We start from the raw sequence: 19,769 nt of genomic DNA on the forward strand, positions 1-19,769 counted from the left end.
GCTAAATTCAATTTTCTCAGCTCTTCCATGCACCTATTTCCAATTTGAAACACAGTATTTCAATATATATTCATTCATTTAATCTAGAGCTAAATTTAACCATATCTGGTAACAAAGTTTGTACTATGAAAATAGCAAAACTTGCTTGCTTGAGGAAAAATGATACACTGTAAAATAAATCTGGGCCCTAATCCTGAGGTGCTGAGTAGAGTTGGATAGTAAATATTTTCCCATCCTGGGACAGTTTTTGAGCCTTTGATATTTTTTCTTGTCCCAAATTGGGATGAAAAAATCAAAATCTCAATTTTTTTTCCAAACCGAGAATCTGAAAAATATTTGAATTGGGTCAGCCAAAATTTCTCATTTAGATTTCCATTTTAACCTTTATTTTTAGTACAAATAAGCTGAAATTTTGAAACAAAGACGTTTTCAACATTTTGTTCAATTGGGAGACTGTCGAAACCGACCCTTTCTAATTGGCATTTTCCATAGAAAAAAATGTTTCGTTGGATAATTCCCAACCAGCTCTACTAGAGCTAAGCACCCTCAGGTCCTACTGACTTCATGCTTTTAGCATGTCTCTGTAGGTGTTCAATGCCTACTAAGAGGCGGTATTAAAATTTACCATTTGAGGCATGTTTGAAAAAATATCAAGATGACAACACAAATACTTTTGCTTTTTAATTTTTTCCATAGCAGCAAAACACAAGAAGTCTTTTTGCTGGTGGTAAGATTTATTTATTTTGAACTCATCTTCATTTAAATTCTAAAACCCAATAATAGCCCTTTGGTGCTTGCATTGTGCTGCAGTCTTTTGACATTTAGGGAACATTGTTGAGCAGTATGCCCAAAATTTGATCTTGTTTAAGGCAGAGCAACATAAAAGGCTGCTAGTTAACAGCACAGGGAGAGATCAAAGGCTTGGATACAATGGTCATTTGTAGAGTCAAGAATATCCCAGCATGAATTAATCCTGGCTCACAGGCATGCTTGACAACCAGATATAAAAGTCAAATTATTTTTTTTTAAAGTGTATTGAAAGTTGCTCTGGATAAATGAAATACGAATGAAAAGAATCTAACTTCAGCATAGTTAGAATCTAGTAATCCAATTACAAAGTATAAAATGATTTAGTCCTGAAGAAGTATGAGTTTAGAGTTAATTTCGGCATAAAGATAATACACATCCTTGTTTCTCTGTGCATTTGCAAAATCCTTTGCAGTATTTGCATGGAGCATGTTGTTACATACTGCAGAATTACTTTCCCCAACATCACATGAGCTTTTGAAATGCACATTGAATATAAATGAACTCTAGCTAAATGGGAATGAACAGAATAACTTACATTTATTCTACAACAGGAGCACATGAGGGCTACTGTTCTCTGCTAATTAGGAGGTATAGCACACCTACTAGTCATTTAAAACAAACGAACAAACAAACAAACAAACAGCTACGGCCATAGAGGCAACTATATAACATGGAAGATGCTACACTGACACTTTGATTCATCATAGCCTGTAAAAGTAACACCATGCGGCTGAAAATCTAAGTATGTAGAATAGATACTGGGAAGACATGGCCCCCTAAGCATAGTTTAATCCTCCTGAACTCCTCCACACTGCCCCTACCATCTCCACTTTTACGAAACTTTTGAAAACATACTTCTACTGAGCTACCTCTAGCAAAATCTTGTTGATTTTTATAGAAAAAACTGTTTTTGTTGTTTGCCTTCCTGGAACTCTGACTACCTGTCTGACTGTCTTTCTTTAGACTCTGAGTGCTGCAGGGCAGGGACCTTCTATGTTGGAGTGCTATCACTAACAAATAACGAAATAATAAAAATAATAATTCTCTATACTGGATTATTTAGATCTATATCAGTTTTCTCCTTGAAAATTTTCCTCCTCTCAGGTAATCTGTGTCCAGGCAAGGACACTCATTAGAGTATGGCTGGTTCGGAGGGGTGCAATACTGTTTAGGAAGAAGCCAGACTTATTTTTTCAGTGATGTGCTCTAAAGATTTCAATGTCACATTAAAAACAAAACAAAATTAACTTCTTTCATTACTTCCCAGGGAATCACTCTTATTACTATTTTGGCAGACAGCAAAATCTACAATAAATAAATCTTGGCTACTGATTACAAATGAGTAATTAATAGAATTTCTAAGGTCAGAGCTCAATCCTTTTCTCAGACAGAAAAGTGCAATCTGCCACGTCTGTTGCAATATCATGTACTGTACTATACTCTGGAGAGCAAGAAATAAACTCTTAAATATCTGAGATTGCTCTCTGGCCCATGATTGCTTTGTCTACTCATATTTATTAGGGATGAATAGGGCCCTTTGTTTCAGTTTTTATTTTATTTAATTTTCCCAGGGAATTTATCAGTATTTATTACCACAAAAACAAAAACAGGTGAAAAATCAGTGCCAAAAAAAAAAAAAAACTACTAATAATTTTTCTGGGTAAATGTCGGGGTTTATTTTGGTGGAAAGACAGGGGGGAAAAGTATTCAGTAGATTAATGCTTTGAATTCTGTGCATCAATGTGGTTTGCTGAAGAACTAAAACAGAACTCAAAACACAATTCCACCTCTGAGTTTAAGAAAACAATATATCTCTAATCCCCAAATAAAACTTTTCATTTGAATAAAACCATTTTCTGTGGTAGACTTATAACTATTATCCTACAAATATTTACATTTACTAATTGGGCCACACCATCTGCAGCATATACACTCAATTTCATCCTTTTCTCCGGTTTTTGTTTTTTTTTAAAACTTCTGAATACTTCCTTGGGTTTTGAAATGTATTGTGAGCTCAACACTCTAGCTGGCAGTGGTATATTGCAGATGACCAAGCTGTCCAGCTGATCACATTCCCTCCTCCTTGCTGCAGTACTGAGGCTCCCCCTTCCACCACACACAAACACAAAGCACAGCCACTTGTCCTAGTAGGAGGTGGCACAGCACCTTCTCTCCGCAAGTTTCAGCAGGTTCCACACACTCAAGGTCTGTAAATTCTCAAGGCACTTTGGGCTACAAACAGAAATTTGGATCAATGTCCCTCATATTGTTAAAACCAGCAGGAAGACACTGAGTCTATAGAAGGTGGAGATAGCCACCACTTCTCTGATGAAGCCATTGTAACCACATCTCTTAAGCAATTGTTAGCCTCAAGTTCAATACATTCCTTGTCACTAACAATCTCACCTAGATTAACCTTGTCTACACTGTCACTTTACAGCGCTGAAACTTTCTCGCTCAGGGGTGTGAAAAAACACTCCCCTGAGTGTTGCAAGTTTCAGCGCTGTAAAGTGGCAGTGTAGACAGTCCCACAGCACTGGCTGGTAACTACTCCCCTTGTGGGGGTGTGGTTTTTTTAACAGCGCTGGGAGATCTCTCTCCCACAGCTGGTGCTGCGACCACACAGCCATGTTAAAGCACTGCTATGGCAGCACTTTAATGTTGGTAGTTGTCAAGGCTGTATCCCCACTTTGAACTTTAGGGTACAATGTGGGGGCCTGCATGAAGACTTCTAAGCTTAACTACCAGCTTAGATCTGGTCCGCTGCCACCATCTCAAGCTAATTTCCTTCCCTGGGAAGCCTTGAGAGACCTTCACCAATTCCCTGGTGAATACAGATCCAAACCCCTTGGATCTTAAAACAAGGAGAAATTAACCATTCCCCTCCTTCCTCCCACCAACTCCTGGTGAATACAGATCCAACCCCCTTGGATCTAAAAAACAAGGAAAAATCAATCAGGTTCTTAAAAAGAAGGCTTTTAATTAAAGAAAAAGGTAAAAATCATCTCTGTAAAATCAGTATGGAAAATAACTTTACAGGGTAATCAAACTTAAAGAGCTCAGAGGACTCCCCTCTAGTCTAGGTTCAAAGTACAGCAAACAAAGATAAACACTCTAGTAAAAGGTACATTTACAAGTTGAGAAAACAAAGTAAAACTAAGACGCCTTGCCTGGCTATTTACTTACAAGTTTGAAATAGGAGAGACTTGTTTAGAAAGATGTGGAGAACCTGGATTGATGTCTGGTCCCTCTCAGTCCCAAGAGCAAACGAACAACCCAAACAAAGAGCACAAACAAAAGCCTCTTTCCCCCCCCCCCCAAGATTTGAAAGTATCTTGTCCCCTTATTGGTCCTTTGAGTCAGATACCAGCCAGGTTACCTGAGTTTCTTAGCTTCTTAACCCTTTACAGGGAAAAGGATTTTGGAGTCTCTGGCCAGGAGGGATTTTATAGTACTGTACACAGGACAGCTGTTACCCTTCCCTTTATAGTTATGACATTAGTGAAGACAAAAAAGGTATAAAAATACTATGAGAAAGGTTACTCCTGGGGCTGAAACCATGGAACAATGGACATTTTAAAAGATAAGCTGTAAAAATCATGAAAACAAGCTGTTTTCTATATGAAAACAAGAGAGGTGTGGATAAGCTCTTACATTTTGGATGCTTATCCGACCAGGAGCAAACATCAGAAATGTTTGAAATGTGCCTGTCAATAGAGTCAACTGGTCAGATTCACATGTGTTGACATAAATGGGTGCAAAACTTTCTTCTCTCTGCACAATCTGGCCCACTGTGCCCTCAGGCCAAATCACCCAAGGGATGGCAAGTGTTGCTGCTCAGGATAGCAGCTTTAATTTAAACTAAACTCTACACAGGAGACCCGCTGATGATGGCTGTTGAGGGAATGTGTTGCCATGATTTACTCCATAGCCAGTGCAACCAAATCTTTGTAAGACAATCTGGCCCTTGGACTCTTAGGGACTGATCTTTACTGCCTTGTGAAGCAATTTATGACTGCACAGGGTGAGTGAAAAGTGGGTATAAAATTGTACCATGGGGGAATTCTGTTTGATAATGTTTTAAACTCACTACACAAGTTGCAAGGCAATGGGAATCAGGTCTGAGATGAGTGTGTGTCTGTGTGTCGTTGCAGACATCAGATAATCATTTTAAGATGTGTAACGATTGGTTTAGGGAAAAAATGAGTTCTTTTAAATGCTGCATTGCGGATAGAGGCTCTACTTTAAGACTCACAGCACTATCTGCCACAAACCATTTAGAGCAGCAGGAACCTAATCAAACATAGTTGTGTTGTTTTTTTTTAAATATACAGTACTTGCAAACCCTGGCTTGTACTTTCATAGACTCAATCACAGAGCCCTAGAAATTGAAGATGAACAAAACCTATTAAGCTGCTTAGCCAACTCCCTGCCAATGCCTGGTCATTCCATGCAGTGTATTCTTGAGTGATTTTACTTGTAATGATTTAAGATACGGGGCCATGTTGTGATGAACACCTTTCTTGTTCCATTAATGTTGCATCTGGAACATCGCACTGTGATGTACTGTGTCTTGTTAGATTTCACCTGCTAGATGACACTACTACATCATCAAAAAGATCACCAAGCACTCAATGGGACAGGAGGAGTAAGTCATCTTGAAAGGGCTGTGAGACAAAGGTGAGAAGCCAGCTCTCTAATCCTGCTTTTTCTTCATCCAGGATAATATTAAGGCAGAGGCTGAAGCATGCTGTGGATCCAGCATTTTAGGTACTCAGTTCAGTTTATCCATATTATGTTTACTTTGCTAAGTATGAGTCTTTTTAATGAATATAAAAGGGAAAAATACTCATTAACTTGTCGATTCTACTTGTTGCTGTCTGCTCTGCTCTCATCCTATGAAAGAGGGAGGCAGGGGCCTACTGTCTGCGCAAGATGCTTCCTTTGGGAAGAAGGCACTACAATTAGGACAATAAGGTCCTCCTTTATGAGTACTGTTTGCCGGGTCCACCACCAATTCCTTCTGACTGTCCCACAGGATTGGAGAAAAGGAACATACAACAGAAAATTACTCATTAGTAATTCCATTTGTTGTCATTTCATGTTCTCTCATCTTACAACCTCCCCTTCTTCCTTTCAAGGATTGGTGCCAATTCTCATACTCCTGTCTTTTTAACCAGAAGAAGATGGAGGTGGTGGGGAGACTGGAGCTTGCATAGAGGAAGACTCACTCTTTTGCATCCTTGCCTCCTGATAGGCAGAATCATATAAAACCAGAGGTCAATGTCTGTTTTGTAGAATGGGAGAAGAGAGACATTCAACCAAGTTTTTTATATGCTGCCTCAGCTGTTCTTGACATGAAAAGCTAAAAATAAATACAAAGGAAGAGCAGAATTTCCACAGCTTGTTTTCAAGTGAGGAACTCCGAACAACTTTTCATCTGCTTCTTGAAGGACAATATCCTATTCCAAGCCAGAACATTATCACATCATGGGGGCTATTATTCAGTATGGTACACCAGCTTCTATCTTGATGCCTTGTGAGGCTTAACTACTACAGCTTTTTATTTTCTGCCTTGGCGTTACCAAAATTCCAGGAGACCTAATATATAAGCCCTGACCCGGGTGCCTATTTTGACACATCAGCATGCAAGCACAGGTTCATTTTCCACAGTCAGACACCTTGTTGCTTTTCTTTCTTGCCTTCATTGGGCAACAAAACTGACGACAGAGTTTCAGCTGATCAGCCTAAAAAACTGCACAAATCTTTTAGGCAACGTCCTAACTTGTTTTCAGTCATATCTCAGGGACCTTTTCCGAAGTCTTTTCATTTGGCTAAATATCAGTTTTGTTAAACTGCAATGAGGAACATGGGTTCATTTTGATTCCTGTTCCTTTATTATGTTACATAGAGATGATCAACAAGGCTTCCATTTTCACACACATCTCTAAGTCAGGACCATGAAAGGATTTTTGTCTCAAAGATTTATGGTTATTGTCAGAACAGAGAACAAGTGGGTTTTTTTTAAATTTACAGTCACTTTTAAAAATGGTTTAAACAGTGCTATTTAAAATTAGCCTCTTTGTACATTTGATTGTTCAAAAAAATTCCCTGCTCTTCTAACTTCTAATGGACAGGTTAATAATATATCAACAGCTTTCTCTTTTTAAATACATCGAGCTGTGGAGAAAACACACCCACATATGGGTAGGGTTTTTTAAAATAATTTTTAAAACAACAAACCAGAACCTATTCCTTGTCACTAACTAACCAAATTCTCTCCTGATGTAAATTAGCATAGCTCCACTAAAGCAAACGGATCAGTGCCAAACTACATCTGCAGAGAATTTGGCCACTTGTGTCTATAAATTAATTGCAGAGGCCAGAGTTGGAAGTTTTCATCAATTTCCTAATAGCAGTGTTGGCACTAAACATTTTCACTGTCAGTAACTTAGAGCTAAAAATATCCACTGTAAAATTCTCCCATGTAAGAGGTTTCCTCTTCAATGCAGAGTTTACAAAAATTTCTCTACCAGCACGCTGATACAGGCAACTACCCTACTTTCTATGAGAGTTAAGTCTTATTAGTCACTGCATTTTACTGCAGCAAAATGCATGAGTTTGATTGTTACTGTTCTTCCCTTTCCGCACAATGCACTCCTCTCTCCAGACAAAATCTAGGCTTCACTGGGAATTGTGGATGCTTAACACCTCTGAAAACCAGGCCACTTTTATTAAAGTGACTGTGGTCCAGCTCCAACTGAAGCCGGTAAGAGTCTTCTCATTGATTTCAATGGGAGCTGGATTAGGCTACACATATACAATTTCTCTCTCTCTCTCTCTCTCTCTCTCTGTGTATATAAACTTAAAATTTTGGCTCTCTTTTTTTTTTAAAATCTTCTCTACAGATGTAGAATGTATTGCTCGTGGCTTATTTTTGCAGTTTTAAAATCTATTATACAATGTTTTATATTAAATCATTCTAAAGCTATAACAAACTTGACTAAAGCAAAATGTACGAAGATATGGAGATGCAGCAGTGATGTTGTTTGCACAGATAGGAATTTTGATTTCCAGACTGTAAAAATTCTCTTCAGGTTGACGACTGGCACAGAAAATCTGATGTGAAGATCAGAAAATTGGCTGGAGCAAGGGTTGAAATGGGTAATGGGATTATGGTGATTCTGCATTTTCTACTCACACCAAATTACAAAGCATAAAGCAAAAACTAATATATATTAATACTGAAAGCCATCTTTCCTCACAAATGTCATTCAGACATATTTAAAAATTCTAATATCATGGTAACAAAGTATATTTAGTCTTGGAAAAGTGAATTTAAAAGATATATAATTAATTTAAAGGAATCTTGTCTTTCCAATGACATTCTAGTGATTAAATTCTGAAATGGTTTCCTGTGTTGGATTTCCATTAAAGTCAATGGGAAATCTTCCCCTAGACCACTTGCAGGTCTGGGGCTCATATTTTTACCCGTCCCTGGCAGGTCACATGATATCTTGATAAATAGGAAAGGTATTTTAGAGTTTTTGGACTTTGAAAAATTAAGCCTCCAAGCCCACAGATAAATGCTTATCTTTATTGCAGGTGAATAGTTCCACTGATGTCAAATGACAGAAGCAGAAGTCACTGGGACTGTTCATGCACATAAAGCCAAGCACATATGTAAGTGTTTGCAGAAACGGAGCCTTATTCTAATATTTCAGCCACTGTGAAATCTGTCTATGGTAACTAAAGTAATCTTACTGCAGAGGCAGAGGGATGCCAAAAAAAAAAAAATTGCAACCAGGAAATATTGTAAAGCTTTAAATGACAATCCAATATCTTTTTATTTTTATTTAAAATGTGCATGTGGGGAAATGAACAATGTTGTTTGGTGTTAAAAATGGTTTTATTGGACAGGTTTGTGATGATCTACAATAACTCATTTGTGGCTTCTGCCAGGATAAAACAAACAACTAGTTACCTTATGAACAGATAAATTATTCCAGTAGCCCCTGGATTTCATGTAATCCTCTTCGTCCTGAATTCCCCTTTTACCAGCCTTCGGTATGGATATGTTATATTCTTTTATGGGGATTTTGCCTTATCTGCCCTTGTAGTACAATACAGGATAGTGAGCAGGTATTGCAAACTCATGCCAAAAAAACTGTTTACCACCACACATCACCACGTACAGTAAACACGCGTGCTCTCTCTCTCTGTCACACACAGAGTTTTTTATAATTCTGTATTTCAAAGTGCAGTATGTCATTACTTTAATACCATGTATTATTTCTTTTTCCTCACAATTGCATATATTTTTAGACTTAGGTGCCCTATTTTAGGCACCCAAATCCATATTTGGGGACATATAAAAGTAGTCTGATTTTCAGAGGTGGTGGGATGCAGTTCCTAATGATAGTCATAGTATTTGATGATATAGTATTTCATTACAGAAGACAGCATCACATAAGTGTGTGTGGAAGGGGATTTTCCTTCTGCACTTAGATTTTCTTGCTATCAGTGTAGAGAGAGAACCCTCTTTAGTGGCTCTATATACCTATATGTATGTTTGTTTATTTATTTATTTAGATACATGTACTATGGTCCCAATTTAGGAAAGCATACCTATACAGGACAGCACTGAGCATAAGCTGAAATGCTGTACTACACAGGAATGGATTTAAGCATATGCTCAAGTGTTTTCCTGAATCAGGGCCTATAAAAAGAGCACCAACCATCCATCTGCTCTAAGACCCTGTGATAAATGAAGTATGTGTGTGTGTGGGGCGGGGGGGAAGGGGACAACGACTCCCTTTTATGGACACCCCGCCAGCCAGTTAGCTACAAAATCCTTGTTAGTAGCTGTTCTCTACCTGTTTTACCTGTAAAGGGTTAAAAAAAGCCCATAGGTAAAAGAAAGGGAGTGGGCACCTGACCAAAAGAGCCAATGGGAAGGCTAGAACTTTTTAAAATTGGGAAAAAGCTTTCCCTTTGTCTGTCTGTTGTTCTCCGGAGGGAGGAGACACAGAGCAGCAATGCTGTAAGAAGCTTTAAACCAGGTATGAAAAATCATCAAATCATATGTCGAAACTACTTATCTGAAACCCAGATATGTAAGTAGATCAGGGAATGTCTAGGAAGACATGATTAGGTTTAGCTCTTATTTCTTTATGGTTTGTGGACTCCTCTGTGCTAACCCCAGGGGCGTTTGTTTTGCTTGTAACCTTTAAGCTGGACCTCAAGAAAACCATTCTTCATGCTTAATTATTATATTTGCTCTTTTTAAATCTAGCAATAGCCTAAGTTCCAGATGTATTTTCTTTCTTTTTTGTTTTTAATAAAATTTACCTTTTTTTTAAGAACAGGATGGGTTTTTTGTCCTAAGAGGTTTGTGCATATGTTGTTTAATTAGCTGGTGGCAACAGCTGATTTCCTTTGTTTTCTTTCTCAGCTTTTCCCGGGGAGGGGGAGCGAGTTAAAAGGGGTTTAAGGTACCCCACAGGGAGGAATTCCCAAGTGCGCCTTCCTAGGTCCAAGGGTTTTTTTTTTTACACTTGGGTGGTGGCAGCAGCCACCCCTCCAAGGTCAGAGAGAAGCTGTAACCTTGGGAGTTTAATACCAGCTTGGAGTGGCCAGTATTAATTTTTAGAATCCTTGCTGGCCCCCACCTTCTGCAATCAAAGTGCTAGAGTGGGGAATCAGCCTTGACGACCCCCTGAGATAACATAAAATACAAAAAAAAAAAAAAAAAAATGCACTCCATTATAACTAGACTGCAGTAATTCCAGCCCTTATAAGCATCCCCAACTAGCAAACCAGGCAAATTAACAGTTGATACTATCTTTCCTCTTCAACAGTAAATCACCCCCACAAGTCTCCCCTGCCCATTTCAAATGTTCAGGGGGAAAAAAGATGAGCTCTGCAACATGACTTAAAGGTCATCAGATTCAGCCTAGCCCGGAGCAAGATGGGGAGTAAATTCTAATGCAGAGGGGTCCTAATTCAATCGGATTCCAGCTCTAGTGCTTCTGCTTATCTCAATTGCAGCTCTGTACCATGGTGAGAGAAGAGATCTCTTGGACAGATCAATTTAGTTTATGTCTACACAGCACACTAAGCCTCGGCTGAGACTCAGGTTAGAGCCCAAGTTCAAACCCCACTTCCGTCCACATAGAAATTAGTCTGATGACATATTTAGTCCAATAGACTAATTTTTTAATCATTGGAAGGAGTTATTCATGTTTCTTGGTGACATATTTAAACCAAATCATTCTGCCATGTGGAACACCCAAGGCTACATATAAAATTAGTTAAGTGGACAAGAATTGCAAGCATCTGAGCTGACTTCACAGAAATAAGGGCAAACAGTAGGGCAGAAGTACTGCTAGAAATAAAGTGTTAAAAAGTGGCAAAAATGAACAAGCTAAAATTTGTAATTTAATTACAAAACACTGTACTTTTTGAAGTCACTTAAATGGTTGCAATCTGTGGGATGGGAATGAGTTAGGCGCCTGACTCACTCCACACAAAATGATGCCAGGAGGAGGACGAGGTGGCCTATTTAAGTATTTATCCACAGTGGAACAGCCATTGGGCCAGAGAGAGAGAGAGAATGATTCTGCAGTCCAGTGGTTAGGGCATCCACCTGGGATGCTGGGGACCCGGGGTCCAGTTTCCCCACTCCAATCACTCTTTCATTATTTATCCACAATGGAACAGCTTCAATTGGAGAGATCGAGGGAGCCCCAACATCAGAAAATCCCATAGCTTAGTTGCTAGACCACTTTTCTAATAGGTGGGAAACTCCTGTTCAAAACCTCTCTCTCCATCTAGAAGAGGGGAGAATTGAACCTGGGCCTCCCATAGCCACAGTGGAGCCAAAACTGGGATGTAGGCACCTAAAGGCACCATAGGATGAGAGAAATTAGGTGCCTAAATCAGGGGTTTAGGCAACTAAGTACCTTTGTGGTTCTGAGTTTAAGTGCTTGGCTGAATTATTGCCTTTGTGCTCTTTACACAGAAAACGGAACAAACTGAAGGAGAGGTTAGACGACTGACAAATACGTAATAGGCAATGTGTATTTGTTGCCTTACTTAAATGGGATGACATAAAGCAATGAAATTTCATTCTTGAGTGTGAATGTTATTTTTCTTGTCACATTTGTGAAGTATCCAGGTCATGAGTATTATGGATTTTCAGATATGCCATAGGAATCTGTGGTGCCCTGTGCTCTAAGTAATCCAAAGCAATGTAAATGATTTCCCTTTCCACAATAGTTAATCCAGCAGTGACTCAGAATGTTGATATCAAGAGCCAACATCGGGTCATTCCATTTTTCTACATTATGTCCTTGTTATCAAGAGAAGAGTGATTGCCATATACTGCTATAATTTATCCTTTAGCTACTTTACGTATGTTTAATTTTTAACTCTCATTAGATGATTTTTACAATTATTCAAAGTGGCAAACCTAAGTAAAATTAAAACAGAAGTATGAAGGCCTGATTTGGATCTCATTAGGTAAACCACGAGTTAACGCCATTGAAGTTACTGGTATTATAACATTACAAGATCAGGCCATAAGACTGTACATACAGTATTTTCAATTTAAAGTTGAGTAGACAAGTATCTCTTACCTTTATCATAGATTTCCTTCAAGACTCCTCGTTTTATCAGCTCCTCTCTGCTTTGCCTCATTGATATTTTTCTTTCCAGAGCTACAGTGTAAGGACAAAAGTACGATTAAATACAAAAATAAACGCCAAGGCAATTTTGAAAGGTCATGTGCCTTTTATAGCATTTATTTTTACTCTCTGGGCCAAATCTTTGTCCCATTGAAGTCAATGGCAAAAGTCCCATTAGTATCTGAAAACCAAGAGAGCCACAACTCTGTAAATTTCCGCTTGTTGTTGTAACATGACTGTTGATACAAATGGATACAGACTGATTTATTGAGGTGCACTTCTGTACTCTCACTGCTTCTTCAAACACATGAGCCAAGTGTTTTGGGGAGAATTAGAAAGGATGAGGAGAATGGGGTATAATTCACATGGGGGGGGAGGGAGGGAAGACGAAAGAGATTTGAAGGAGCACTGTTAGTGAATGGCATTTGGCCGTGAAACCTTCCCATGCCAGATCAGGATGAGCTCATGCCTTACCTCCTATAAAGGGCCTAAACCTGCACCTTTGAAGACAATGGGAATTTTGTCATTAACTTCAGCGGGAATAAATTCAGACCCTTAGGGCACAATGCAAGACACATCTGAAGAGGCCTTTCCTCAAAGGATGCAGTGACATTTATGCTGGCAAGTCCTCTTCCTCCTATAGATTTCTTCCCAAAGAAAGGAGTCTTGTGAAATACACCCCTCATGAATCAGAGGGGTAGCAGTGTTAGACTGTATCCACAAAAACAACGAGGTGTCCGGTGGCATCTTAAAGACTAACAGATTGATTTGGGCATAAGCTTTCATGGGTTAAAAATGCACTTCTTCAGATGCATGGAGTGAAAATTACAGATGCAGGCATAAATATACTGACACATGAAGAGAAGGGAGTTACACATGAAGGGGGAGTGGAGAATATGCTATGTTCAGGATGACAGAGAGCCATGTCCTCATCTGGTGTAAGTCAGAGAACTTCCATTAAAGTCAATAAAGCTCCCCTTATCTACACCAGCTAAGGTTCTGCCCAAACACGTTATAATTCTTATTTTGGTGCCTAGATACCATGGTGATCAGGGCACCAGAAAGACAGATAGAATTATGCTGTTTGATTAGTTCAACAGCAATTTTAAAGCAATGTCCAGTTAACCAAAACATCAAAAAGTAATTGGCCTTATCTGTCCATTCAGGTATGTATCGGAGAGTGAGCAAGGGGTGCATAAAATAATGCATAGGGTTTGCTGAGATTTTGTGTGCTCTGTGAGAAACCAAGGCGTAGCTTGCCAAAAAGGAAGCACAGTCAAGGGCAAATCCCTAGTGCCATATGCTCTCCTGTCAGCTGCTGCACACAAAAAATGAACCAGGAGGAAGCAACTTCAAGCTGCACAGGACAGATTTAAAGTGAAAGAGGCCCTGAAATGACTTTTTCCTCCCCTCCAAACAAGAGAACATAACCACTGGTTGTGCTGCTGCAAGTTCTCTGTTCCTCAAGTCAGGAGATACTGAGTACCTGGAGGATGGGCGAGATTTATATTGACATCATGCAACTTGTTTACTATTAGATATATACTGTGTGATGATCAGTTTTAAGATACTAAGGCCTGGGCCCTGTTGTCTATTATAACTCTGCTTATAAAAGGTCTTGTGTCTGATGGAAGTAATTAGATTTTTAGATTTGATTATATATTTCTAAAGATAAATAAAAAAAAACAAGTAGTCAACATCTAATGTTTCACAAAACATTATGAACAGCTGTATATATTAAATACACTTGCATTTCCTCACACACTGAAATCCCAGAATGATCATCATATCATCTTGAACATGTCCAATTGACCTCTAATGTCAATTAGCGCTTAAGGGCTGTTCTCCATACCGGAATAGAAGGGTTCAGACCCAATGCCCAATCATCTTCTATAGTATTATGTTTATATGTATGTTCCAGATGATATTATCTTCTGCTTTGATCACCCTCTACATTTAACATAACAAATCTCTTACAAGAGACCTAATAGCTATACAATATGGATAACATTTTCAAAAGTGACTTTGATATTTAGGAGCCTACGTCCCACTGACTTTCAGTGAGATTTAGACTCTTAAGTACCTAAGACACTTTTGAAATGAGCCATAGGGTACATCTACACTTTGAGCTGGAGGAATAAATTCCAGCTCAAGGAGCCATACCAGTGCTAGCTCTGATCAAACTACCATGCTAAAAATAGAATATAGCCGTGGAAAGAGGGGCTAGCCACCTTGAGTACATGCGCAGCATCTTTGACTGGTATGTTCTCAGGACAGCAAGTCACTTGGCCACTGCTTGCGCTGTTGTGGTTACTCTCTATTTATGGTGCACTAACTTGATCAGAGTTAGCGAGAGTATGTCTCCTCGAGCTGGAATTTACGTTTGCAGCTCAAAGTGTAAACATACTCTTAGTCACTTTGGCTCTTTGGAAAATTTTACACTTTGTGCATTTTGCTGAATATCTGGTCTAAATAAGCTGTAACACACATCTTGCTATCAAGGGCTTTGCATTTTTGAAAGCCTGGTTATTTGTCTTGATTATCTGACAAGACAGTGAACAGTAAATGAAGCCCAAATAGACCAACAAGCACCAGAAAATGATTACATGGGCTAAAAAAGTAATTCAATAGATCCCATAGGAAGCATCAAGAAGCCAAAACAACAGTTCAACAGGTTCTCTAATGATGAACTGTTAACAACTACCAGAACAATAAAAACAGCAAACTGAACTTTGTAAGATACATGAAGCATGGAGAGGCTTCCCAGCTGCTAGAAGAGAGGAACTGTGGGACAGTTGGGTCTTTTATCCCCTTGGGGTGAAAGGCAGTTTTGCAATTGACTTCAATGGGCCCAGGAGTTCACCCTTGGACTCTAAGGAGGGTAGGGTGACCAGATGGCAAATGTGAAAAATTAGGACTGGGATGGGGGGGGGTTATCAGTGCCTAAAAGCCCCAAATATCTGGACTGTCCCTATAAAATCGGGACATCTGGTCACCCTAAAGGAGGGTAGCTCAGTGCTTTGAGCATTGGCCTGCTAAACCCAGGATTGTGAGTTCAATCCTTGAGGGAGCCACGTAGGGATCTGGGGCAAAATCAGTATTTGTTCCTGCTAGTGAAGGCAGTGGGCTGGACTCTATGACCTTTCAGGGTCCCTTCCAGTTCTATGAGATAGGTATATCTCTCTACAGGAAACCAAGTTGGAAGAAATATCACCAAAATAACAACACCTGCTTACAGGCAGAAACACTGTTCACTGAATGGAGATACTGAGTGTGTCAAGTATTGCTAAAAGATATTTTGAAAATTAATATACTAAACTGTACCTTAGGCAGCTAGATAACCAATGCATATTTTATCTATATACACATGTATACACACAGGAATATGTGTGTGTGCGCACATGCACAGTACATACTTGTGCATATGGACCAAATTATTCTCTCTCTCTCTCGCTCTCTCTCTCTCACACACACACACACACACCCTATTTAGTCCACTCCTATATAGTTCACTACATAAGGTATTACAAGTAGCATTTCTTTTATAGTCAGGAAGAAGCATAAGTGAAGAGCTTCAGCCCACACCATTCTACACCCTGCAGAAGCAAAACCAGTGGTAAGCAATAAGCTAATTTCATGGAGAGAAGTCAACATTTCAGAGAGGCAGACATTACGTTTTAGTCAGACAGTCCTAATTGGAAAGACAAGAAGTAGTGAAAAAAAAAAATCACAGTAGACAGAGTCCCCTCTTCAAAATAATTGGATAGCCAGACAGCTAAGTAGAGAGAAATGCTTCTCAGACACACACACTGACTATTTTTTTAGGCTAAATTATGTAGCGTTCTAAACATAGATTGTTTAGGATGATTGTCTGCACACCAGCTTCTTCATGGTCCCTGTAGAAAAACGGTGCCTGTCACAGACATCACATCAGACGATGACACAAAAGCATCTGTTCAAAGCTTGGGCTAAAAACAAGGACTTTGCTCTTTTTAAAAAAAAGTCTCCTGTGTCCACTTAGAAAGGATTTGGCAGTTACACGCAAAGAATTAATCACCTATCCTACTGAACCAGAGTTTAGTTACCAAAATATCTACAGGAAGGGCTTCTCAGGCTGTTCATCTAAGGACAGCACTGAGTGACAGCAGGAGCTGATGATATTAAAACTCAAGAACCAATCATTTTTCTTTATTAGGACTCTTGTCCCCACCAAACAAGTCCTGTATATTTATGTGTGTGTCCTTGGAAGGTGCTGTGGAATCAGGGTGAGAATCACAAATGCCCAACTTACAGTTCATAAAGCCTATGTGTAAAACTCATAGCGAACTAACAGCTTGAACAATGTGAACTACCTGCAGAGCTCAGAATTATTCTGACAAAGACTGAAAGCTCTTTTACCAAGGATTTTCTTTCTAAGGAGGAAGTTGGTACAGCATACATTTATTCACTATGTACTTAGAAGGGATCTATTCATAAGAGAAGAAAAATAAAGACCTTTATGAATTAACCTTTGATTCCTGAGAACCTTGTAACTTCAGTGATGGGGAAAATTAAGTATAATTAATATTTAAGATGTATTCCTTCCATTGAGATTTTTACTAGTGATATATCGATTAACCTTGTTTTGTCCATTCATACAGTATGGTTCCTTTTCCAGGAGGATAGAAATCAATTGCAAACTCTTGCTATAGGAATTAATTAAGTTTTAAAACTGTATTCTGCTATCAAAATAAATGAACTAGTTTTTAAATAAACCAATTTTCAGTTGCTGGTTTCTAGACAAAGAGGACACATACATGGACACAGAGCAAAAGCATATTTTGCTACTTTGATCTACAGTATATGGTGTCTTATCTGGTTTGATAAAATTAAAAGATAAGAAATATTTTTATTTACATTTCTGAGCCAGTGTTTTTCAACCTTTTTTAAGCAGGGTCATCCCTCTGTTATTCAAGTAGCGCTTTTCTCTATGTCTGGTCTGTGAAAATCAGAACAGTCTAGACAAGGTCACAAGGATTTCCTGCCCCCTCATTCTGGAAACATACCACTATTTTGTCTTTATTCCTTTAATAAACCCTTGTGCTCCATGATAACAGCGATCATGGTCTGTTTCCAGCTGAGAAGGTGAAGCATACGGCTGCCTGTGTGCCCAGTGCTTAAGCTGCTGCATTAAACCACCACAGAGACATTTATGTAGTGAGGAAACATCAGCCTATCAACCCTTCCTACCCATCTCTCACAGACCAAACTCTGTAGCACGTCAGCGCCCCCAACACATATATGAGAGAAGATTGGCACCCTTTGCACAACATGCCATGCTACTGATTAAACTACTGGGATGACAATCAACACTCAAAATAATCTGCTCTAGTCAGATGGATCTTAATCTTGCTCTTGTGTGCGGCTGCCCCCTTGGCTTTCCTCTAAGAGAACACTGTGGCATGCTTAGTCTGAATTCTTCCTTTTAAAGACCACTGTATTTTTCATTGGTCATGTAGTCAACAGAGGTCATTACAACATGCCAAGAGCTCTCTATTTTGTAAACTATATCTGGAATCAATATTCAGAATTTGCTTTTCTAATATTCCAAATATGGATAGTTAGGAAATAAATGTAAGTTACTGGCTCCATGGTGTGAAGATACACAAACATGCACCATTCCCTTTAGAATTATGGAGAAGAAATATATATTTTCATGAGATACTCACATGAGAGGCACCAGTAAACTGTGTATTACGACATCCTGAAACTTATTTTTCAAATACATCGAGTTTCTAGGTAGTCAACTGGTACCTACTTGATTTAAATGAGTAGTTTTGAAAAGAGAAATAACGTGGATGAAAGTCTCAGATAGAGCAGGGCAAAACTCACAGGTTCCAGTTCACAGGAGGCTCAATTAATTTTTGGTTTGTTTCATTAAGGGTGACCACGTGGCAAGTGTGAAAAATTGGGATGGAGGAGTGGGGGTGGGGTAATAGTTGCTTATATAAGACAAAGCCTCTACTATTGGGACTATTGACAACATCGGGACATCTGATCATCCTAGTTTCATTTTACATGAGTTGACATCCCTGAGCTTTGCTTTGAGTCTGGGGTTTGAATGAACTTTAAAGTCAAAGTGAAACTCAGCTGAACTACTGTATTTTGTCTTGTTTAGAAGTGAAAGTGAACAAACCCACTCAGTTTTGCATGGTTACAAATCAAACCCATACAATCTCTCCCCAGAACCTGTGAGAAGGGGAGAGTGTTCAAAGGGTTTGCGAATTACAGAGACGCTTTTGGCAAACCTGGACCACGTTTACAATTACATACAAAAGCAGGAGGCCATTATTTCTTTGGGGTGTCCACGTAGGAGAACTTCTTTCTGATCGCAACCACAGCTTGTGCTGTCACACTGCAATGTTATAAAACATGTGAGTCAGTGAAGGACAGGGATGGGGATGTATGAAGTTGTGTGTTTTTTTTTTTTAAATTTGCTGATCTTATACAAATGGCAAAAGAGTGAACTGCAATTCCTAACCAGTTGACACTTAAATGACAGAGAAGAGTAATTCCCTCCACTGCAGCAATTACTAAGTGAAATTATATGATTTATGTCATAGAGGAGAAACTAAGAATAGATAACAACAACACTACCTAACTCTTATATACCACTTCTCATCAGTAGATCTTAAAATATTTTCCAAAGGAGACCATTATAATTATCCCTATTTTACAGCTGGGAAAACTGAGGCACAGAGCGGTGAAGTGACTCATCCAAGGCAGGAGCAGGAATAGAATCTAGGTTCCCCGAGTCCCATTCCAGTGCCCTATCCACTAGAACAGGGGTGGGCAAACTACAGCCTGCGGGCCGCGGCTGGCCTGTCAGACCATTTCACTCTGGCCCTCAAGCTCCAGCTAGGGAGCGGAGTCTGGGGCTTGTCTTGCTCCGGTGCTCCAGCCGGGGAGCGGGGCTGGGGGCTTGCCCCGCTCCGGGCATACTGTAGCTTTGCGCGGCTCCCAGAAGCAGTGGCATGTCCCTCCTCTGGCTCCTATGTGTAAGGGCAACAGGAGGCTCCACAGCCAATGGGAGCTGCAGGGCAGGTGCCTGCGGACAGGGCAGCGTGCAGAGCCACCTGGCTGCGCGTCCGCATAGGAGCCAGAGGTAGGACATGCTGCTGCTTGAGGTAAATGCCGGCCGGCCGGAGCCTGCACCCTGACATCCTCCCACACCCCAAGCCCCTGCCCCAGCCCTGATCCCCCTCCTGCCCTCTGAACCCCTCAGTCCCCGCC

General features: G+C 39.6%; 1 protein-coding gene across 9 annotated transcripts in view; it reads right to left on the reverse strand.

The window, feature by feature from the left end:
* PHACTR1 (phosphatase and actin regulator 1) overlaps positions 1-19,769 on the reverse strand; it is a 418,901-nt gene that overhangs the window by 97,096 nt on the left and 302,036 nt on the right. For all 9 annotated transcript variants that reach the window (XM_054018764.1, XM_054018762.1, XM_054018763.1 and 6 more), the window contains one exon: positions 12,450-12,530. In XM_054018764.1, the coding sequence (XP_053874739.1) occupies positions 12,450-12,530 (81 nt within the window). The remainder of the gene's footprint in view (positions 1-12,449; positions 12,531-19,769) is intronic.

The sequence above is a fragment of the Malaclemys terrapin genome, chromosome 2 (assembly GCF_027887155.1).
Source record: "Malaclemys terrapin pileata isolate rMalTer1 chromosome 2, rMalTer1.hap1, whole genome shotgun sequence".
NCBI lineage: Eukaryota > Metazoa > Chordata > Testudines > Emydidae > Malaclemys > Malaclemys terrapin.